The 24,878-nt window shown below is 40.3% G+C and overlaps 1 protein-coding gene across 2 annotated transcripts in view; it reads left to right on the forward strand.

Annotated features, from left to right (window-relative positions):
- The first annotated feature begins 307 nt into the window (after positions 1-307).
- The window catches only part of fhdc1 (FH2 domain containing 1), a 28,686-nt gene continuing 4,115 nt past the window's right edge, over positions 308-24,878 (forward strand). For both annotated transcript variants that reach the window (XM_061679780.1, XM_061679781.1), the window contains exons 1-8: positions 308-364; positions 13,715-14,267; positions 17,868-17,929; positions 19,707-19,809; positions 19,886-19,971; positions 20,814-20,914; positions 24,048-24,118; positions 24,199-24,306. In XM_061679780.1, coding sequence (XP_061535764.1) covers positions 13,893-14,267; positions 17,868-17,929; positions 19,707-19,809; positions 19,886-19,971; positions 20,814-20,914; positions 24,048-24,118; positions 24,199-24,306 — 906 coding nt within the window. In that variant the 5' untranslated portion in view covers positions 308-364; positions 13,715-13,892. The remainder of the gene's footprint in view (positions 365-13,714; positions 14,268-17,867; positions 17,930-19,706; positions 19,810-19,885; positions 19,972-20,813; positions 20,915-24,047; positions 24,119-24,198; positions 24,307-24,878) is intronic.

The raw sequence follows: 24,878 nt of genomic DNA on the forward strand, positions 1-24,878 counted from the left end.
TTGTATCAGTTAGCTTGTATCCTTTGTGTTTTCCCGCCCATTATGTCTATCTCCCATGTGACATCTGTCCTCGTGGACGCGCCCCCTCCACCTGACGTCGCGTTCGGGCACGAGCACGCACTTCAGTGAGTCCACAGGCTGCAGCTGGCTGGCTGGCTTGGTTGATTGAGCTCCGTGGCTCCGTCCCCCAGCCTCGCACACGCAGACGCTCTGCGGCGGCAGACAGGTCGTCGTCCTCGCCCTGGCGAGTGTCCTCGGCCACCAGGCCAACGGCGTCGGAGCGGAATCTTTTTTTTTTATTATTTAAAAAAAAAAAAAAAAAAAAAAAAAACGTGTCCCGACCGAACCGAACCATCCTTACCCGGTAAGTGAGGCCTCGTCACACCGGTGTGTGTCTTTGAATATGGGGTTGTGGGAGTCTGCTGTGGACAGGTTACCGGTGCGTTGTGGTGTTCGCAGCCGCTTCAGAGAGTGCCTTTTTGGGCCAAACGTTTGCATCATTCACCGCTGCCTGTGTGGACCTTCCGAGTCACTCACGAACTAAGGTCACCGTGAGGTGGTTCTGCAATGCAGTGGAGGTCCACAAATGACATCATAATTTAGTTTATGTACTTTTTGGCTCCGAATCTGTTGCACTCATTGACACAACAGAAAAAAAGTAATCTTTATTATTGGAATCAAAGAAATTTATTATTAATTATTACAGATTGGGCCTATTTGTTTTTGTTGTGTCCCTGGATTTTTTCCCGCCAAGAAACTGCATTGCACGAGTCTATCCAACTTTTTATGTTCAACTTTGTAGCTTTTTTTGCACTTTTATGTGTGGAGATGAGACCGTAATGTTAAATGAAGCAGTTCCGAGCTTCGTTTGGCTAATAATGTACTTTGTGTATGGTACAATAGCTACTGTACTACAATTTCGTATTTTGCAAAGCAGTAGCGGATAAATTGTGTCGTATAAATGATGTGCTAAAATAACAAAAAAGAAAACAATGGCCAACTCACTAGAATCGCAAAAAAGACTAAGTTTTTTGTCGAGCAATCACTTATTGTTAATGTTATAATTACTAGTGAAATGAATAGTGATAACCGTATTTGTACCTACGATTATTATTATTATTTTCTATTTTTTTAAATTATTTTTTACAAAAGGATGGGTTTTTTTTTTTTACAAATTTGGTGGCCCTAGCATTAATTAAAATTCCAAATTATTTAATTAATGAATTGGCCTTTGTGTGTTACACCAGTAATAGGTAGTGTATTACAATTTGGTGACTTTACTGAACTTAATGCATATTTGCAGAATGTAAGTCATTGCAATCAAATATTGCAGGTAAAAAAAAAAGTTGAAATTATGTAAATCAAGAAGTGCAATATGTTAAATGTAATCCAGCATTCGAGTCTATCTTGTAATTTATCCTGCTTCATGCCAAATTCAGTTATTAGCCATTAATTATTGTCATCTAATGTTACCCCCTTGGCTTATTTGTAATTTTTAAGTAAAATTTCATCCTAAATTGTGAATTTGGAATACAAAAAATTGGAATCTGGTGACATTTTGTTAATTAAAATTTCAGATTGGATGATTAATTATTGAATTAGAAGTCGTTTTGCTAATTTGGTTTAAATTGTTCGAGCTTATGTACAGCCATTTGTTAAAGTGCTACAAATAAAGTTGAGTAATTAACATACTACAATAATTATATTCGACATCCAAGGCTAACTTCGATTGAAGCCTTTTGTTTCATGCAAAGTTTAGCCTTATTTTGATCAAATGTTAGCTTGCTGGTTCTTGCAGTTCCTGTTGTATTTGTACAAAATTGTGAATTTTGCAATTAATCGAAAAAGTCTTCCGACAGTTTATTGTTAATTAGAAGTTCAGATCGGAATATGAAATAATAAGTTGGCCTTGTTTGTTTTGCTACTAAGTAATGTTCTAAAATACGTTAAGGTTTGATCTGATCTGACATTGGAGGCTAGCTTGTAGTTAAGCCTTTTTTTCCCAAAACAAATTTTAGCAATAGCCTTATTTGAACTCAAATGTTAACTTCCTGGTTCATGTTATTGCTTGGTTAAAAGAAACCTTTTTGATTAGTTTGGTATTTTTTCCACTGCTAGCTATCTCGCTGTCTGAGAGCTCGGCGTAACCTTAAAAGTTTTTACAACTCTGCGCCTGTTTGCGAGGCAGCCTTTCCTTGGCTTTTGTACACTATTGCGCCTGCTGAGATGAGTTAGAGGCCAATCCATTCAAGTGTGAGGAACAATACCCCTGTGGAAGAAGAAAAAAAAAATCCCTAGGTCGGGTCCACTTGGGTGGGGGTGGGTATGGTGTAGGTTGGGTGGTTGCTGTGGAGGCTGAGACTCACATGGAAAACTCAATCCTCTGACGTCATCCCACCGAGGAAGATTCTGGGTGGTGGTGGGAGGGCTTGATTTATTTGTGTGGGATCGGGGCAGCCAGCTGAATGGTCGCTGCCAACGTGGGGTCCACTCAAGTGTTCTTTATAGCCTGGAAATTAGTCTTACCCATGTGATTCTTTTAGGATATACGGCTTACAATTAAACAGCCCACCTGTCCCACCCTTTGCCACCCAAAAAACTGGCTCTGAAACATTTTCTTCGCTCAGTGAAAGCTTAAAAGTGGTTCAAACAAGAGGACCTCAGCCAATGCTTCAGCGTTTGTACACTGTCGTCGAGAATCTTAATAGTTAAAATTAAAGCAAAGGAGCAAAACGTAAAAAAATTGTACGTAATTAGATTTGACGGTTTCCCTTTTTTTCTGCCAAGCCTGAAAAGTTAATTTGAATGGTTTATTTAGCCTAGAAATCAGTTGCACTAATGTGATTATATATTTTTCTTGGGGGGCAGGGGACAAACAGCTTAAAATTAAACCGCTCTTCCATCCTACCTTTTGCCGCCCAAAAACAGGCAACACTAAATTTTGTAATAGTTGCTTGACTTTTTTTTTATAGCTTTCATCAAGCAAGAGGCTTGACTCCACCTCCAATATACAAGCCTCCGCCAAGGCTTGTATATAAGTGATCTTCATAGCGAAAACAAAAGCAAAGGAACAAACTGATGAAATTGTTTAGATTGGTAAAGTCATTGGTAAATGCTGTGAGACAAACAATCAACTGATTGAACACAGAATCTCGCTGTTAAAAAGTGCAAAACTGTTTTGAAGGGATAGCGACTCCGTTTTTGTCCAGGTGATTTATGTTCCTTATCCTCAAGTGAGTGTGTCTCGGTGCCCTCAGGGAGGTGGCGGGGGTGTGGGGGGTGGTGGGTCTGGCACACAAACATGTTTGCATTCCCTCCGTCCCTTTCCTGGATCCCATTTCCATGGCGACACCAGCACCTGCTCCACCTTTAAATAATGGCACCTGCGGAAGTGTCGGCTTAAGACCAGACTAAAACAAACTAGCCTGCGATTTTAGCGACATATTTGCCTTTTAGTTTGGTTAGGAGGTGGATCAAATTGCTCAGGTGACACATGGGAGTCGGCCCCATCGCTCCAAGCCAGAAACATCAGCCGTAACTCCACTGTAACAAAAGAACAAAACAGGAGAAGAGTCGGCCTTTGGTTTTTCCAGTCTCAGCCCTTTTTTGGGGGTCTCTTACCTGGCCAATTTGAGAGTTGAATCATTTACGGTCAGTGTTGGGCAAGTTGCTTCCAAAATGTAATATGTCATGTATTGCTAGTTACTGTGTTTTGTTCCAGTCAGCCTTTGGCCCTGAAAAAAAAAAAAAAAAAAAACAATTACAATCCAGAAGAAGTTTGGCACCTGGAAAATGTTTGTCCACAAATAAAACAACGCTTTCAAACCCAAAATGGCTGACAACCTGTACATTTCTCAACATAGGTTATTTACTGATTTTCATGCGTCTTGATGAACATATGTGCCAAATTTCCCGCCAATCTGACGCACTGGCACTTTACTGCCGCCTTTGATCCAAAACTACAGCAGTGGCCCCCGACATTTTTTCCGCCAGGTGTCGGTCAGTGCTAGTCACATATGTTTCGTAGACCGTGTGCTAATGGACGTTGTCGATCAGAAGCTAATCGGCCACTGGCCAGGGTGGGGGGCGATGCTGAACTGAGTCGAAAGCTAAATATCTGTTGGGGGAAGGGAGAAGGGGGGGGGGGGGTAAAGGAAGTGTCCCGATAGAACCGGTCGAACCCCAGACTACCAGTACATTTCACAACATAGGTTCTTACCGATTTTCATGTGTCCTCTCATAAGGAACATTCGTTTTTTTTTTTGTCAATTGTGTTTCAGTTGGATGCAGTGGTGCTAGATGCAAATTTTTCTAGCACTCCCAGGTACTAAGTCCCCTTACTTACAGGCTAGTGTTAACACTGTTATTTCCGTTCATCTGCAGCTATGCAACACACTACTACGCTGTTATTAGCCTGTTTACGCTAAACTCTACAGGGTGCAGTACAGTAGGTGTGGGACCACAGCAGGTGCAGGGGATTGCTTTATATTGTTATTAAATCCCATCTGGATGCACTTATGTTTGTGTATGCGCAGACCACAGTTTTATTCTGATCCGCTTCAAATTTAGCTACTGTGTAACACAGATGTCAATACAGTTTATGGCAAAAGAAGGTACCTCAAGTTTCAATTTTGATGAAGTTGTGATTGTGTGTAGTTCCCAAACGTCTCCACTAGGTAGAGCAAACTACACTCTTGGCATGTTATTGTTATTATATGGAATATATATATACACATTATAATTATGATGATGATTATTATCAGCTAATGATGATAAATGTAATTTATACAGCACTTTTTATTTCACATTTTAAAAAATGCCAGAAAAGCAGAAATCAACAATACGATAAAAAAGACAAGAAAAAAAAATATTAATAAAATCTAATTAGTTAAAAATCCACAGTTCATGGAGCTAAATTATTGGAAATAGTCATTTAGTCCATCTAATATCTAATTTAAATAATATTGATGAAACAAACAAATGTTGAATTCTGCCCTATTGTTTTACCGTTAGAATACTCCAATTAAAACAAATTTCTTAAATGCTAAATAATATTGCCGTATTAATGTTATATACAATATTACTGTGCTAAACAGGTTCATAAGTAGTAATGAAATTATGTAATCGATGAACAAATCCTCTATTACTCATTAAAGAGTCAATGTAGCAAACAAAACTCCATCATTATATTACAACAAACAGTCAACATAGCACACGAGTTTCACACTTGCCTCAATATTTACAATTTTTTCAGTTGTTACGACTTTTGGCTTGCCCCATGAGTGAATTAAAAAATATTTTTTTGCATGTCGCTTTGATGCAATGATGGAAGGAAAGGAGCCCATCTTCTTCTATTTATAGTCACATTGCTGAATTGTGGGCCAGTCGAGTGTCTCATCAGGGACGATATTGAGGTGAATTTAATTGCCCTGAAGAATATTAAGCAGGAAAGTAAAGCACATAAAATACCTGGATTTTTTTTTTTCTTAAACATAGTACAAAAAAGTGATGTCGTGGATCCTTTCATTTGACCGGACACAAAGTTTTTTATGAAAACAAAAAGTACTTTTTCCATAATATGTCCTCTAAATTTATTATTCATTAATTTATCTCCGTGCGTTAATGAGTTGGTTTACAAAACAAGATTGACTATCTTAAACGTATTCATTGTGCTGGCAAGAGGAGATACAAGATGCAGTTTAAGATACGGTTGACTGACTTAAAAATGTATTCACTGTGCAATGAATGAAACCCTAAACCTTGTTTCAAACCTTAACCTGGTTTGAAACCCTAATTTCACACCCAAACTAACTCTAATTCTGACTTGAACCCTCATTGGAAACCCAGACATATTTTAAAACCCTAACCCTTATTTGAAGCCTTTATCGTACAGTGAAACACTAATTCAAAACCCTCACTTCAAACTCTACTTTTAAACCCTATGTTTGCAATACTCATTTGAAACTCTAACCCTGGCTTGAAATCCAAGTTGAGTTTGAAACCTTCACCCTTGTTTAAAATCCTAACCCTGTATTAAACCCAATTAGAAACCCTAACCCTTGTTTGAAGCCTTAAACCAGGCTTGAAATCCTAGTTTGAAACCCTAACATGAATTTGCAACCCTCACCCTTGTTTAAAACCTAACCTTGGCATTAAAACCTGAACACTGAAACCCTAACCCTTGTTTGAAACCCAAACCCTAGTTTGAAATGCTAACCCTTATTTGAAACCCTAATTTGAATGAGTCCATGCTTATTTGGTTCTTAAATCCTTTAACAAAAAAATCTCTTAATCTGGGATTGCTGCAATAACACTGTTCATTGTTCCCCATGGTTAGTATGAGTGTTACATAAGAGTCAGTGTACCCAGTCAAATGTCCGGCATCCTGGTATCCATCATCCCGTCCACAGTGGTCAGCGGGATGAAAAACAAAACGTTCCGACAGGTCTCCGCTAACGAGCGTTCCCACGGCGACAGAGTAGGGAGGATTGTCCCGGTAAGTCCCTTTGCAAGGCACCCTTTTGCCCCCGCGGCGTTGCTGAAAGACCTCCTGCCGGTGGGGGGCCCTCAGGAAATTGGATGTTAGTGATGGGGGGGATTATGAAAGACAACTTGACCTTCAAACGTAACGCAAAAACGGCATTGAGATTCTGTTCATTTTTAGATTTAACAGTTGTAGGAAAAATAGCCAGCCACTGTTACATTGTTTTTATAAACCAAAAGCAGACTATCTTGATAACTTAAACTCAAGTTCAAACTGTCAAATTCAATGCAAATTGATGAACCATGCACCACCTTCTTCATGGTGACTCCTCAAAATGATCATCAACCCCCTGGAATTTGCCTCAAAATGGCTTCTTCAAAGCAAAATGACTTCCTATTCAGTTTTAGGCATGGAACCTAGAGACCTTTTTGTGTGTTCTCTTATCAGAATCATCTTTATTTGCCAAGTATGTGCAAAAAAACACAAGGAATTTGTCTCCGGTAATTGGAGCCGCTCTAGTACGACAAAAGACAGTCAATTGGCAGAGAACACTTTTGAGACATAAAGACATTGAGAAAAACAGTCACTGAGCAATTAAGGGTTGCTACATATCTGGTAATGCCGGTACATTTTTTTTTTTTCTTTGACAATTGTGCAAAAAATGCAGAGTCCTATAGCACTTAGAGCAGTTCGAATGACTAATATTGCAATAGTCTGGTGCAATGACCATTGTGCAAAGGGCGCCGAGACTTCAAGCGAGTCGTACGATAATCTGGGACAATGTTGATTGTGCAAATGTTGCAGATACTCCTCAGTCAGTGTGCAAATGGAGCAGATGCTACTCTGGCATGAGTGGCCAGTATTGGTCAACAACAGACATGTCCACACAATTTCCTATCTATCTTTCTGTCAATATCTAAAACTGGTGCTGGGGCTAACTTTTTTTAAAGTTTCGTGGGGACGCTCCAGAGTGGGTGTTGCGGGGGGTTCGCGCACCCTTGACTCTCAGCAGTGACGCATAGAATACATGTTGAGGATGAACAACCAACAATGGCGTTAACCAGACGTTGTTGATATCCATACTCCTAACTAATGTATCAATAAGGGATAGCAGTGGTATCAATTGTAGTAGTTTCGTGTTCGGCCCAAAGAGGCGTGTCATCTGTCAGTGTCAAAGGACATAATGTCAGGTGTGGTGGTCAGTGGGAACGCCCTGAGGGTTGGGGAGCAGGTGGACCCTCGCCACCAGACCCCACAGGACTCGTCCATTGTATTCATTCATGGCGGAATTCTGTAAACTCTTGCCACTGTATGTGTAAAAGAAGTCAATCTGAGAAGGCTGAGAGTCAAACATTCGTACTACTGCTCTGCTTTTTTTTAATGCTAAGAAACACTAATTCATACTAATTGTCTCCTTGTATGTTAAATAAATGCTGAGTGAATATTGCATCAAATGCTGAGACCAATTGTCCAAGAAAAAAAACCTGTTTGTGAATGCTGAGAGACAAACGTTCACACTTGTGCTTTTGTGCATCAAAGGCTGATCGATTGTTTAAGAAAATGTTATTGAGAATGCTGAATCACGTGCTTCAAATGCTGGGAGAAATTTTGTCCCAAGAAATAGTCATTGTGTAAATGCTGAAAGAATTTTTTTTTACATGGATGCCCTTGTTCGTCAAAAATATAGGAATGCAGAGAGACAACCATTCACGCTATTGGTCATGTGTATAAAAGATTCAAATATTGTTTGAATGCTGAGAGACCAACATCGATGCGAATGCTATTTCGCATAAACAAATCTTTTTGTGAATGCTGATACTGAGAGAAGCATTGAAGCACACACTGAAGCTATCAAAAAGTCATTGGTAAATGCTGTGAGACAAACATTCATTCCAATTCACTTTTCATCGATAAATGCTTGGAGACAAACATTCACACTCATGTTGTGTGAACAAAATCATTATGTAGATGCAGACACTCGTTCACACTAACGCGGTTACGTATCAAAATTTCCTTTTTGAATGCTGAGACAAAACATTATTGTTTATTGTTCATCTATAAATTGTGTCAGTGCTTCGAGACAGCCATTCTCTAAAACATTCATCTAAATCTAAATACAGTGGTGCGTTGACATACGACTAACCCGACTTATATGACTTTTTGAGATCCAAGCTGTCTTTGGATGATTATTTTTTTTTTTTGCTTTGACTTGCGAACTCAAACTTGAGATACAGGCGCCGTACGGTAGCCGTGAACTCAACTCAACTTACCAGAACAGTAAGGAGCGGGTCAAGTTGGTAAGTAGAGGGTTTCTGAAAGGTTCTTGGGAGTAGGCAGGGTAAAACCTTTGTAGAAAAGTGATCATGGACTAATGCAGGAGGAAGGAGGAAGTTGCTATTGGATCTGTTTGAGCTTTGTTAAAAAACAAAACAAAAAAATGGCATAAGGGAATTACAGAAAACAGATGAGGATAAATGGGAGGGAATGGAGTCCAGTGGGTGTGAAATATTGCCGACTAGGGAGAATGGTGTCTTGGAGTTGCCTTCGTTTTTATGGATTAGGGTTGTGTAGTAGGTACATCCGGCTTGGCTTTAACTATCTTTGTAGTGGTTCAGATGATGACTGTACATGTCCTTGTGTATAGTGAGTCTGGTTTTCTTATGGAGATGTTCAAGTTGATGACCTTTGGATTTTAATTGCTGCAGTGCAGGTGTAATTAATTGCTGAAGACCATAGATATTGAGACAAGATCAGAACCCGCTGGAAATTGTGTTAATGGAGATGTCCATGTGAATATTAGAATCCGAGGGAAACGTAAGCGTCACTTTCAGGACTCAATTAGCCACGGGCTAACACTAGCCGATGACTCACAGGGAGGTCAGATGTTGTTATGTTGAATTAGACATGAGTTTGATTAATTAATCATGTACCAGAGTATCAGGCAGCGAACAAGACGTGACGCTGACGCTAGTGTTGACGTAACGTTTGACGCTAACGACTTCACGTTTTGGTTTAAGGAGGGAAAAAGCCCCAAAATGCTTGATTTTTAAATTGGGTGGTCTGTGGTACATTGTTAACACTGTTAGCGTGGTGGCGTTAATCCCGTGAGTGGCAACAAACGTATCAAGTGACAGGATTGACGGACATGTTGGGTGGATTGTGAGTGACACTTGAGTACTTACTGGCTCGTTTTTTTTTTTTTTTTTTTAGACGTGAGTTTCCACCACACTGCCAGTGAACGCCTCATTGTTTTACAGAGGATTGTCTTTGATGTTTGTATGTCATTTTTTACCATGCAAGAAAAAGGAGACATTGTACACAGCAGGCGGCACGGTGGACGACTGGTTAGAGCGTCAGCCTCACAGTTCTGAGGACCCGGGTTCAATCCCCGGCCTCGCCTGTGTGGAGTTTGCATGTTCTCCCCGTGCCTGCGTCGGTTTTCTCCGGGCACTCCGGTTTCCTCCCACATCCCAAAAACATGCATGAATTGGAGGCTCTAATTTGCCCGTAGGCATGACTGTGAGTGCGAATGGTTGTTTGTTCCTATGTGCCCTGCGATTGGCTGGCAACCAGTTCAGGGTGTACCCCGCCTCCTGCCCGATGACAGCTGGGATAGGCTCCAGGACGCCCGCGACCCTAGTGAGGAGAAGCGGCTCAGAAAATGGATGGATGGATGTACACAGCAGACGGAGTGCTAGGAATGCAGTAGACTGTAGTCTTCTGATGAATTCTCTCATTGGAAACGCTAACCCTGACTGGGAACCCAAATTTGAAACCCTAACCCAGGTTGGAATCCGAGGCCTTGACTGTAAACCCTAATATGAAACCCTAACCCCATCTTAAAACCCTACTTTAACGTCCTAACCTTCCCCTAAAGTCCTAGTTGTGAAACCCTAAACCCTCTTGAAACCCAAACGTGAACTCTCACTTCAAACCCTACTTTAAAACACTAACCTTAGCTCAAACACCTACTTCAAATGGAGGTTTAAAACTCTAACCCTGATTTGAAACCATACTTTGAAATGCTAAACCCGGCTTGAAACCCTTAAATCCTACTTTACGGCCTCAACGCTGGCTTGAAACCCTAAATTAAAACCTGAACCCTGGCTTGGAACCCAAATTTGAGACCCTAAATAATCCAGGTTTACAACCCAAACTTGAACCCTACGGTTAAACCGTAAACCTGCATTGAAACCCTAACACATGCTTTAATCCCTAGCCCTGACTTTAAAGCCTAATTCAAAACCCCATCCGCTGTTTGAAACTCTTAATCTTGCTCGATACCATTGACCATACACTATGATGTCATAATAATGTTATAGTGCTTCGTACCACATGCAAGCATGTGTCAGAACCTTCAACATTCCTGGGTCAGACTTCAAAGCTCTTCAAAAACGGGACAAAAAATTAGATCTGACCAAGTCCCTGCTTTTGAACCTCTCTGGGCTTCTTTGATCCGTCGCCCCCTGCCTTGGGTCGCCGCTGATGTCCGATGATTGTCGGCGGAAACATGCCTGACTTCCACCTCCTAATCCTTACCCCTTCTTTGTTTTTGTCGCCTCCACACACTGAAAGGGGGAAAACAATAAAAAAAAAAAAAAAAAAAAAAACTCAAAACTTTCCAAGATTAAATATCTCAAATCAAGGTAAAACACAGTGCGCTTGTTCTTTGTCTGCCAAGATCTGCTTCAAGCATTTTTTGCCTTAAAAATCTTAAGGTATTCCAGTAAACCCCCATTTATTAGTAGGGATATGTTCCATGGGATATGAACCACACCACAATAAGTAATAATCCGCAATATTCAGAAATCTTTTTAAAACAAACAAACATATCAAAACATACTTAGTTATTTAAAGACATTTTTGAAAGCACAGTGGTGTTTTGAGGTACAAATTAAATTGATTCCATGACCACACTCGTAATTCACACACACTCGTATCTGGCGTCAACTTCCCCCACTGAAATGAATGGAAATGCCATTAATCCGTTCCAGCCTCTCCACACAAAAAAAACTAATTTTTGTATTTGCCGCTTCTCCTCACTAGGGTCGCGGGCGTGCTGGAGCCTATCCCAGCTGTCATCGGGCAGGAGGCGGGGTACACCCTGAACTGGTTGCCAGCCAATCGCAGGGCATATACAAACAAACAACCATTCGCACTCACATGCACACCTAGGGGCAATTTAGAGTCTCCAATTCATGCATGTTTTGGGGATGTGGGAGGAAACCGGAGTGCCCGGAGAAAACCCACGCAGGCACGGGTAGAACATGCAAACTCCACACAGGCGGGGCCGGGGATTGAACCCCGCTCCTCAGAACTGTGAGGCTGACGCTCTAACCAATCGTCCACCGTGCCGCTGTGTCTTTTTAAATAATGAAAAATAGCACTCTATAATATTTTACTTTATAAAAACAATGGTTACGTTATGGTAATATAATTAAATAGTATGTAAAGCATTAAACCGTTTGTGCATCAAGATTTAATATTGCAATTCTTTTAATTGTGCTGCTCCTTCTGGTGTGTCCGCCTTGTCCATCGGGTTGCAGTATAGTACAGTCATGTAGATACAAACCAAGAAGAACTTATTTTTCCACTGCTCCTGTAAGTGACTCAATAATATGCTGTAACATTAGTCATTTTTCGTAGATGATAAAGATTATATGCCTGCGAGTATTGTTATATTATCTGTCTGCATGTGTTGCTGTTTGTGTTCAAATATCCCTTGCTTCTAACAATGCGACTAACAATGCTAACCGTTAGCAACGTTATTTGGTTGGTTCAAATACTCGTGTTATTGTCTTTGTTCTGTTTAGTTTGACAGTAAACTTCAAATGGGAGTGGCATTCAACAGCCTTAAGATTATTTTTGCTGAAATCTTCACCATTTGCCAAACTGCAGCTTATTGTGAAGTGGGTTGAATCGATTTTACTGCCACCATATTACGCTCATATCTCAAGTTTGCCCTCGCACGTCAAAGCAAAAAGATTGACTGACAGCTTGTATCTCGAAAAACTCTTTAAGTCGGGGCACTCGTATTCCAAGGCACCACTGTATTCCTCAACACCTGTTCTCGCTATGTCACTGCCAATAAATTGGAGACTATCTTATAACATCACTTTGAGAAAACGAAAAGAAGACTCGCTCGCGCAGGTCTCCAAATAAGAGGCACAGCGTGCTTGCTTCCAGCTGTTTGTCACTCCCAGTTGAAATTTACTGTAAAACTGACACATAGAACAAAATAATTAAACATTATATATTTACTTATCAAAATGTTAAACCGAAATATAATATTATAATAGCGGCACGTTGGGCGACTGGTTAGCACATCTGCCTCACACTTCTGAGGACCCGGGTTCAAATCTGGCCTTGCCTCTGTGGAGTTTGGATGTTCTCCCCGTGCCTGCGTGGGTTTACTCCAGGCACTCCGGTTTCCTCCCACATTCCCAAAACATCCCTGGTAGGTTAATTGAAGACTCTAAATTGCACGTAGGCGTGAATGTGAGTGTGAATGGTTGTTTATATGTGGCCTGCGATTGGCTGGTGACCAGTTTAGGGTGTACCCAGAGTCAGCTGGGATAGGCTCCAGCACGCCCGCGACCCTCGTGAGGATAAGCGGTTGGAAAATGAATGAATGAATGAATAATATAAAATAATCTAACAAATCTTTGCTAGTTTAATGCTAACATGTAATATAAAGTGTTATAGATGGGCTAACAAATTAGCATTGGTGTTACAATAATTGTAAACCAAACAACTGCTCCTTTAACACACAGAGTAACAACACATTCAAATTGAGCGTACAACAATGCTCACAGGCATATATTCCCTTTGCTTTGTGGGAACAGTGACTATAAAAACTGCAAAACCTGCTACTCTTCTGCTACGGCATCTCTTCCATGAGAGCTTAGTGGTGCCTCTATTTACTTGTATACTGTAAAAACGCACACAACAAACAATTACTTAAAAATATGCGAAGCAGTGGGGAACACTGTACTGTATAACTTATTGAAATTTTGACAACTGCTAAAATAAGAAACAAATATAATTCTATATTCTGTAAGTTTAGGTAATATAAATATGAGTGTTAAGGCATCCGTGGGGGTTTTGAGGCTTGCTGTTTACTCGTTTTAAGAAATCTTGTCGACAAATGTTCCTGTTTTCTACTGAAATAATTTTGCTTAAATTCAGTCATACGTTCCTTATTTCATTACTTCTTTTTTTTATGCACAGTTTTTGCAGTGCAGCCCAATGGCCGCCACCCGCCCTGTCCTGGAGGTGGTCCTCCTTTGATTGATGGAGCCAAATAGAATGAAAGGACACCTCCCCACTGTCCCTCCGAGTGACTGAAAGGTCTTCAGTGTGACGTTAGTTAGCATTAGCGCTCATATGCTAACAAGAGCTCCCCGCGATGCTGGTCAATGAGCCCCAGAGCTGCAGACCCTCCGCCTCGGAGCCGCCTTCCCTCGCCGATGCGCCACCCCCGCCCCCTTTGCCGCCCCCTCCCCCGCCTCCGCCTCCCCAAACGTTGGCCCAACCCGGCAGGAAGAAGCATCGGGTGCGCAGCTTCTTCTGGAAGCCCATCCCTGAGGAGAAAGTCCGCGAGAGACCCAACATCTGGACGCTAGTGGGGCGGCAGCAGCAGTACCAGATTGACGTCCGCTCCGTGGAGGAGCTGTTTGGCCAGCAGGAGGAAGCGGGGACGGGTGGCCTGGGGTCAGCGACCGCTCCCGGTATGACCGTCCGGGTCTCCCGATCTCGATCGTTCAAGGACAACAGCAAAGAGGTGAGTCTTGACATCTAGATTGACATGTAGACTGACCAATGTCTGTACAAAGAAAATAACATTGACCAATCGTGGCTGATGTGTGTAATGATTGACATGTAGTCCTACCAATTAAGTGTAAGTGCACTGCAAAAATGCAAAATCTTAACAAGTGTCTTATTTCTAGTGAAAACATCTTACTCCACTTATTTTAAGACAGTTTTGTCTTTTATCTAAATTTTCAGCAAGACAAAAAGACTTGGTTTAAAATTACAAGATATTATTTTAAGAATCTTAAGTTAATTTGTACTAACGAGTACATCAGGAAAGTCTTTATATTTTTAAGTTTGGGTTTCAAGCCAGTTAATTAAGTTAATTCATATTAACTAGGTAAGAGTTTGCGTTTTTGCAGTGTGACAACCTAACCAATCATTGGTGCTGCATATATGATTGACATATACAATCCCAATTCCAATGAAGTTGGGACATTGTGTTGAACAACTAAAAACAGAATGCAATGATTAGCAAATCATGTTCAACCTATATTTAATTGAATACAATACAAAGACAAGATATTTAATGTTCAAACTGATAAACTTTATTGTTTTTAGCAAATAATCATTAACTTAGAATTTTATGGCTGCAACACGTTCCAAAAAAGCTGGGACAGGGCCATGTTTACCACTGTGTTACATCACCTTTTCTTTTAACAACATTCAATAAATGTTTGGGAACAGAGGACAGTAATTGTTGAAGCTTTGTAGGTGGAATTCTTTCCCATTCTTGCTAGATGAGCTTCAGCTGTTCAACAGTCCGTTGTCTAATTTTACGCTTCATAATGCGCCACACATTGTCAATGGGAGACAGGTCTGGACTGCAGGCAGGCCAGTCTAGTACCCGCACTTTTTTACTACGAAGCCACGCTGTTGTAACACGTGCAGAATGTGGTTTGGCATTGTCTTGCTGAAATAAGCAGGGGCGTCCATGAAAAAGACGTTGCTTGGATGGCAGCATATGTTTCTCCAAAACCTGTATGTACCTTTCAGCATTAATGGTGCCTTCACAGATGTGTAACTTACCCATGCCATTGGCACTAACACAGCCCCATACCATCACAGATGCTGGCTTTTGAACTTTGCGTCCATAACAGTCCGGATGGTTCTTTTCCTCATTGGCCCGGAGGACACGACGTCCAAAATTTCCAAAAACAATTTGAAATCTGGACTCGTCGGACCACAGAACACTTTTCCACTTTGCGTCAGTCCATCTTAGATAAGCTCAGGCCCAGAGAAGCCGGCGGCGTTTCTGGGTGTTGTTGATAAATGGCTTTTGCTTTGCATAGTAGAGTTTCAAGTTGCACTTACGGATGTAGCGCCATACTGTATTTACTGACATTGGTTTTCTGAAGTGTTCCTGAGCCCATGTGGTGATAGCCTTTACACATTTATGTTGGTTTTTGACACAGTGCCGGCTGAAGGATCAAAGCTCACGGGTATTCAATGTTGGTTTTCAGCCTTGGCGCTTACATGCAGTGATTTCTCTAGATTATCTGAACCTTTTGATGATATTATGGACCGTAGATGATGAAATTCCTAAATTCCTTGCAATTGTACGTTGAGGAACATTGTCCTTAAACTGTTCGACTATTTTCTCACGCACTTGTTCACAAAGAGGTGAACCTCACCCCATCTTTGCTTGTGAATGACTGAGTAATTCAGGCAAACTACTTTTATACCCAATCATGGCACCCACACTTAGCCTGTTCACCTGTGGGATGTTCCAAACGGGTGTTTAATGTGCATTCCTCAACTTTCTCAGTATTTTTTGACACCTCTCCCAGCTTTTTGGGAACATGTTGCAGCCATAAAATTCTAAGTTAATGATGATTTACTATAAACAATAAAATATCTTGTCTTTGTAGTATATTCAATTAAATATAGGTAGAACATGATTTGCAAATCATTGTATTCTGTTTTTAGTTATGTCCCAACTTCATTGGAATTGGGGTTGTAAATTACACTTATATAACGCTTTGCATGACACTGAAATACTCTTTATAATTGCACACATTGTTCACTCACTCCACAGTCACACCCTAGTAGCGGTAAGCTACTTATGTAGCCACAGCTGCCCTGGGCTGACTGACGCATGGCTGCCATTCTGTGCCTGCGGCCCCACTGACCACCACCAAACATCCAACCACATCCAGGCATGGGCAATGTGGGTTAAGTGTCTTGCCCAGGGACACGACGACGACATGCACTCAGGCAGGGATACGGACCGGTGACCCTCCGGTTGCAGAGCATACTATTACCCTCTGCGCCACGCCGCCCACAGTATAAAGTTTCTGAGCGTGCAAGAGAAGCGGGTGCAGTTCTGAAAGTGTCAACAGCAACAACAACCGTGCTCCTGCTATGTTGTACTACTACATACAGTAATTTCCCTTGAGGGACTGGTTAGGTAACGGTTACTTTAAGTCTTTTCTCCTGAGTGCAGACATTCATTTAACAAAATAGTGACAATGGATCATGACTCATTCTGGGAAAATACATAACCTGACCTGTAGTATATAACACATAAGGGGAAAAGCAGGGGATCAAAGATTCTAGAGTAGTTGTTAGATATTATTTGTAAAATGTACATCCTGTGCCATCAGGAGTTAAACATTAGACTTACCCCTTACCTCTATTCCTAACGGTACGTGCTGCTATTTTGGTTAGCAACATAGTTCAAATGGGCCAATCATGTCTCTGTGTCAACGATAGCGATACATAAACTCAGATAACTCCAGTAACTACCCGGTTTTTTTTCCTGATGTGAATAAAGGGAGGTGTTGATTTGTGGCGCTGCATCGATTATACGTGTTTGATTGAGGAGTGGCATTTATTTCAGGGGAGGAGTCTCTTAGAGAGGCATCTATTTGAGGAGTGGGGTCTGTTTGAGGACAAGCGTTCATTTGAGGAGCCCTCTATTTCAGGAACTGCATCTATTGAGAGATGTTTGATTGAGGAGTGGCATTTATTTGAGTAGAAGCATCTTTCTTATGAGAGACTTTGAGGAGGCATTCATTTTAGAATAGGCGTCTCGTGTCTATTTGAAGAGCAGCGTTTATTTAAGGTGAGGCGTTTTATTAGAGAGGAGTTTATTTGAGGAGGGGAGTCTATTTGAGAAGAGAAGTTTAATTGAGGTCAATTTTAGTAGTTCAATTGACTTGAAGAAATGTATCTCTTTGGAGGAGGCTACTTGAGGAGAGGCGTACATTTTCGGATAGGTGTTTATTTGAGGAGCCATTTATTTGAGGTGTGTGCTTTAGGACAGTTGTTTATTTGAGGTGGTGTCTATTTAAGGAGTGTGTATATTTTCGGAGTGGCGTCTATTATAGGGGAGGCATGTGTTTGAAGAGAGGCATTTATTTGAGGAAAGGCGTTTATTTGTGGAGAGGGATCTATTTTAGGGTAGGGTTTTATTTAAGGAATCAGAAGCCAGTGGGGGGTATTCAAAAGAAGGTCCCAAGTAGAGGAAGAAGTGACATTTTAATCTATTATCCTAGCATGCACATTACAGCGTGTTCAGACTTCCTGTTTGGTCTTTGACGTGTCGCCCCCTTGTGTGTGGCTGCAGATCAGCATCTTGGACTCCAAGAGGGGAATGAATGTGGGCATTTTCCTCAAGCAGTTCAAAAAGTAAGTCCTGTCTCTTGTCTGGTGTTTAGGGTTTAAACAGCCAGAAAACAGTTTTAAACCACTAATACTTTTTCCTACTTTCTGCGGATTAGTGTCCGAATGTGTGTTTGTTAATGAGCTTTGTCACATTTCTGTTGTTTGCCCTTGATGAGATTAGGAAATCAGATTACGTAAGTAGTCTGGAGCCGAAAATACGTGTCAAGTGTCACCCACAACATTGTCGACTGGAATGCTAAAACAGTATGGATGCATACAACATTGAAGAGCAACTTGTAACAAGTAATATTATGACTTTTTGTCTTTTAAAAAAATACTACTTCGTGTCTCAAAAATACAACTTTGTTTTCATAGTTTTTTTTCTAAAAAAAACTAATTTAAAAAAAAAAAAAAAAACTGTTCTTGTAATAATACGTTTTCTTTCTTTTTAAAAAAAACTGTGAAAACATACAATTTTGTCTAAATAAATACACATTTCTTCTAAAATGGAAAATGGACTGCACTTATATAGCACTTTAAGAGTCACAATCATCCATTCACACACCAATGGGCGGCTGCTGCCACAAAAGTCACTGCCATGCCCACTGGGAGCACATGAAGGTTCAGTGCCTTGCACAAGGACACTTTGACAGTGAACAGACGGAGCTGGGATTCAAACCGGCGACCCTTCGGTCACTGGATGACCAGCTCTACCAATTGAGCTACAGCCCCTCAAAGAGAATACAACCTTTTCTTGAAAGCATATCAGCGATACCACTATGTTTTAATAAAATAATAAGTCGTAATAGTAATAATAAAACATTTTTCTTGAAAAAAAATATATTCTTGTTACTTTACAAAAAGAAAATCTGAATACTCCATTCTCTTAAAATTATAAGGTTTTTCTAAAAAAACCAAAACATTTATAAATAAATAAACATTCATATTTAAATATTTGAGTCACTGATGGTGTAGTGGTACACTCGCCTGACTTTGGTGCAGGCAGCGTGGGTTCAGTTCCCACTCAGTGACGGTGTGAATGTGAGTGTGAATGGTTGTCTGTCTATATGTGCCCTGTGACTGACTGGCGACCAGTTCAGGGTGTAGTCCGCCTTTCGCCCGAAGTCAGCTGGGATAGGCTCCAGCGTCCCGCAACCCTAACCAGGATAAGCGGTGTTGAAAATGGATGGATGGATTTAAATATTTGTATCTTGTAGTGTTGCATATTTTTTCATGAAAAAATAAAAGCTTTATCTTAAAATAACTTAAGACTATTTAACTTTTTTCATAAACACATTCAACTTTATTCTCCTAATAATGACTTTTTCCCTCTAAAAACTACATTTTCATCTACAAAAATAAAATTAAATGTTCATAAGATTACAACTTTTTTTTCCATGACTAAAACAACTACTTTATACTTGTAATATTATTCTTTTGTTAAAAATGTTAAGTCTTTTGATATTTTTTTTCTTGAAAGATACTTTACTTAAAATAGAACTTTATCCCCTTAAAATAACTTTTTTATGCTTGTTTTACTTTTTTTCTCAAAAGTTGTAAAATTAATTATTTTTTCCTCAATAAGAATCTCACTTTTCTTATAAGCGTACAACTTTTTTCCTCCCCAAAATATGACCATCATAAGAATATGCAGCTTTATGAACCAAAATGAATCCCTCAATGTCTCCAGTGCTTCCAATGTGTTGTTAAACGTTCTTTAAAACCTGGCCTATGTAAACAAAGGGTCTTTTGTGAACTTGTTCAATATGCCGCACCTGTGGACCATTCTCCCCCTTTTTAGGTCCAACCGTTGCATTGTGGAGGACATAAGGCGAGGACACGGCGGGACGTATGGAGCCCAGCCCCTCAAAGACCTGCTCAAGCTGCTGCCCGACACGGACGAGGTCTGTGTTTGAGCACGTCGCTGTGTCACACCGACAACAACAAAACAAAATAAAACTTCCCGTGTCCCTTCAACAGATGAAGAAGCTGCAGGCGTTCCGAGGCGACCCGGACAAGCTGACCCTGGTGGACTCTTTTATGTTCCTGCTCATCCAGGTGCCGCAGTGAGTAGTCACTTTGACTTTTTTGTCTGGGTGGATTACGCCGATTTGTTCAGGCTTTTCTTTCAGGAGTCACCTCTGATCAGATTAAGGTTTATATTGTGTCCCACCAGTGGGAATCACACAGTACATTTTCAGATGTATGTTTTTTTTATAGTGCAGAACAGAGCTCACATTTTGTCAAATTTCACCATGTATCACTAGTGCAATGTATTATCATAATGTATCAATATCACAATGTGTTTTTAACAATGTTTTGTTATTGCTTGTTTTTGCCATGGTTTGTTGTCACCATGTAGTTATTATATTGTATCTGTTTCGCAATGCACCCTTGTCGCAATTAATAGCTATTGATTGTAATCGCAGTGTATCGTAATACCAATATGTAATTATTGTAATGTATTGTAATCAAAATTCATCATCGCAACGTATCGGTATCACAGTGTATCGATATCAATAGTTATCACACTGTATCATAATAGCCACATACCATTACAATGTATCGATATCGATTGTTATCACAATGTGTCATAATAGCAATATCATTATTGCAATGTTTTGCAATCATAATGGAGCATTGTCACAATGTATCTATCAATCGTTATTCCTAGCTATCGTAATGACAATATACCATTATTGCAAAGTATTATAATCATAATATATCATTATTGCATCGTGCTATTCATACCATTAGCTAAATATTGCCAGAATTGTGATACTGTTCTTATTATTGGTGAAAAGTGTCTCACGAGTTACTCTACAGTTGCCACCCATGATATTAACATTACCATGGCATGTGTTCCAAATTATGTGTGATGACGTCGTCATATTTTGTTTTGTGACAGGTTGGCGGTGCGCATTGAGGCTATGGTGCTCGGTGAGGAGTTTGTTCCTTCATGTGCGCTGATGAGTCACGACATCGATGTCATACGAGCCGCCACTCGAGGTAACCGTGACACACACACACCTGTGTGTGCGCGCGTGGTGTCCGCTTTCAAGTGTGCTCACACCATATATTTGATCACACTGTCGCATGATGCTAAGTGGACCATTTTTGCATTTTTCATGTACTAATGCTACGGTAGCTGTAGCAAAACTACAGTATTTATACGTGCTAGTAAGTTGCTTCTATTCCTTATTATTGTAATGTTTACTATCCATCCATCCATCCATTTTCTGAGCCGCTTCTCCTCACTAGGGTCGCGGGCGTGCTGGAGCCTATCCCAGCTGTCATCCATCGGGCAGGAGGCGGGGTACACCCTGAACTGGTTGCCAGCCAATCGCAGGGCACATAGGAACAAACAACCATTCGCACTCACCTTCGGGCAATTTAGTCTCCAATGAATGCATGTTTTTGGGATGTGGGAGGAAACCGGAGTGCCCAGAGAAAACCCACGCAGGCACGGGGAGAACATGCAAACTCCACACAGGCGGGGCCTGGGATTGAACCCGGGTCCTCAGAACTGTGAGGCTGACGCTCTAACCAGTCGGCCACCGTGCCGCCTAATCAGAATCAGAATCATCTTTATTTGCCAAGTATGTCCAAAACACACAAGGAATTTGTCTCCGGTAGTTGGAGCCGCTCTAGTACAACAGACAGTCAATTTACAGAACACTTTGGGGACATAAAGACAATTTATTTATTTATTTTTAACAAATTTTCATCACCAAGGGAATTAAGTGCTAGCGAAGCAAACTAGTGATTCGAAAGATTTTGAGGACTAAGCTGCTACTGTCTCTATAAAGGGGAAGCACATTGGGCGGGAACCAAACCTGGGACTCCCGCATGGCACGTGAGAAGTCTACCACTGAACAAATAATGCTTACTACTGGTCTCTTCACAGATTGTAGACCCGAACCATGGCAAAACAAGGGATGATATGGCTATTATGATGTTGTATAGCTATTGGAATATATATATAGGACCAAATTTGTCTTGTAGGCTGATCCACGCATTACGTGTTGTCTGTCCCATAACGCCGACATGTTGTTGTTTTTTTAAAAATAACTATTATATATTATAATAACTTGGTTGTCAAATATTTACAGTACTATGTCAAAAGACATGCGACAAGGCTCAAAATAAACTAGCTTTTGGATTCAAATATACTGTACACGATGGCGACGCAGAGTAAATGTCTTTTGCGGTGCCGATCAATCAGCAAATTATGACATTAAAGCCGATCAGCATAAAATTCTAATTATCAGCCACTACCGATCAAGCCGATCAGATCGGTGTAAAGTCTAATCGATACCATCAATTGATTACCTTTTGAAACGATTCAAATCAATATATTTACGGCCGCAAGGCTAACTTGCCAAGCACAGATTGATACAGTTGGATCGTAGGAATATAAATCGAAACATCAATATGATAAATGAATAGTTACACCAATTTTTGCAATAACAATACATTTCAATGTTACTTTGCGATAACGATTCATTCCGATAACGATACTTCGCGATAACACCACTTGACGTAATGACATATAATAATACTTTGCGATACTGCTATATTGTAAAAGTTACATTGTGATAACGATACTTTGTGAACATGCATTCTGATAAAGAATTAAGATCCATCCATCCATTTTCTGAACGACTTATCCTCACTTGGGTCGCGTGCGTGCTGCAGCCTATTCCAGCTGACTCTGGGCGAGAGGCGAGGTAGACCCTGAACTGGTCGCCAGCCAATCGCAGGTCAAATATAAACAAACAATCCTTTACACTCACATTCACTCCTATGGGCAATTTCGAGTTTTCAATTAACCTACCGTGCATGTTTTTGGAATGTGGGAGGAAACCGGAGTACCCATAGAAAACCCACGCAGGCACGGGGAGAACACGCAAACTCCACCTCTGGATCCTCAGAACTGTGAGGCAGACGTCCTAACCAGTCGTCCACCGTGCCGCCAAGAATTAAGATAAAGAAGTAGATTTTTCTGTTCTTTTTTTCCCTCTTTTGTGTGGGAACAAACCCCCAAAACTTTTATTTTCGCTTATTCAAGGGGAAAAAACCCTTTAAAACCTTTCCACATGACTAGGTGTTTCTTATGAAGAGTGAAATGGCAAAAAGATCAAGCTTTACACTCACGGGCATACGGACACACGTAATTTTGAACCAATGATATTTGACATCATGACCGCGGAATCGTTGAATCAGCTGATATTGGTAATACAGTAGAGGGTTCAAATAAGTAAAGCAGTGGGTGATCGGTGATGGGATAGTGAAATACAGTATTTACTTAAAAATGCCTGCGGCAGGAGTAGGGCTATGGTAGCTAGCTCCTACATTAGCCTCATCAGCAGCTGGCATGACAATGAGAATGCACAATTTTCTTTGTGAATGTTATCCAAAATGAATACATTCTCCAGTGAACAAATGATCGTAACAGTGGCATCCATTCTCTTCGTTTCGCTTTTAAACTGGCCGCCTTTGGGAAGCCAGCACGTACATCAATTGCCTGTCTTATTTTCCTGTCGGCCAACAAAAAACTATAGATGCGTTCCATTGAGGTCCATTGTTTAAATTCACCCACTTGTTAAGCTCCTGAAAAGGTTGCTCGGCCCGCCAGTTTGAGAGCGAGAGTTTATTTTGCTTGCCACTGAGTCATGTCTGCTGGTTTGCCAAATGAGGACTTTCAGCCACTTCCTCCTTTTACTCCTTCTCATATGCCATCCATGCACCAGTTTAGTTGTTTTCTTTTAGGGACAGTTTGAATATTCGATAACATAAAATTGAACATCGTTAAAGCATTGTTCACGATTATATCGAAGGCAATATATATTGCCCACCCTTTGTAATCAGTAATAATGATTGAGGCATTGGCGGAGGATGTTGCAGTGTAGCGTTATCGCAATGTGACCTTGGCGGAGGTGATAAGAAACACTGGGAATACTGTACTTGGTTGTTATGATGTTACGACTAACAGTGGGAAATAATCCACTTGGGCCCTTGTTTTGTTACTCAACTTTTCTGAACTACAATAACGCAGAAAGAAATATGTCCAATTATTGTATTTACTGTACATTTAGCTTATCTTAAGCATTCAATTGCACGTCTTGATTTGATCCCACAGAGTTATTGGGCTGCGAGGAGCTTCACGCCATTTTGCATCTTGTGCTGCAGGCGGGAAACATCATGAACGCAGTAGGTGAATGCCACGAAACGCAAAAGGTCATAAGTCGTGAAACGATTAAATGTTCGCATGTTGGTTTACATTTATTCAGGGAGGCTATGCGGGTAACGCGGTGGGCTTCAAGTTGTCGTCGTTGCTCTCGTTGGCCGACACCAAAGCCAACAAGCCGGGGATGAACCTGCTACATTTTGTTGCAATGGTACCAAAAATATTTTTACACAATCGAAATATATGGTCAATTTTGGTCAATACAGTATAATATATAAACTGTAAACTGACATAAAATTTAGGTCGCTAGCTTCATTTCTTTCATTTTTTTCTTTATAAATCTTTACATACTTTATAATGCGAATGTTTTTGTGTATTGTTTTTACTTCATATTTGTTACTTTGTGTTTTTGTTTACAATTTTATAAATCATTTATACACTTAATTCTTTTACCTACAAATTATTACATTAATATACATTAACATTTTTACTTAATATTTTTTACCTGTGCTTTGTGTTTTAACTTAATGTTTACCTATTTTATTATGTATCACAGTATTACATAATTTTTCATATTAAATAATCATTTTGACGGTATTACCCATTGTGAACCCATTACATAATTTCTTCCCCAGTATTGTATACCAATTTCTTATTTTGTACTTTACAAATTTTAACATTTTTAACTAACATATTTTACATTTTTACTTATCTTTTTGCTTACAAATTTGTATTTTTTTATTAATAATTTTCATGCTATTATAATTGTTTACAGTTATATAT

Source organism: Phycodurus eques, chromosome 6 (genome assembly GCF_024500275.1).
Source record: "Phycodurus eques isolate BA_2022a chromosome 6, UOR_Pequ_1.1, whole genome shotgun sequence".
In the NCBI taxonomy this organism is placed as follows: domain Eukaryota; kingdom Metazoa; phylum Chordata; class Actinopteri; order Syngnathiformes; family Syngnathidae; genus Phycodurus; species Phycodurus eques.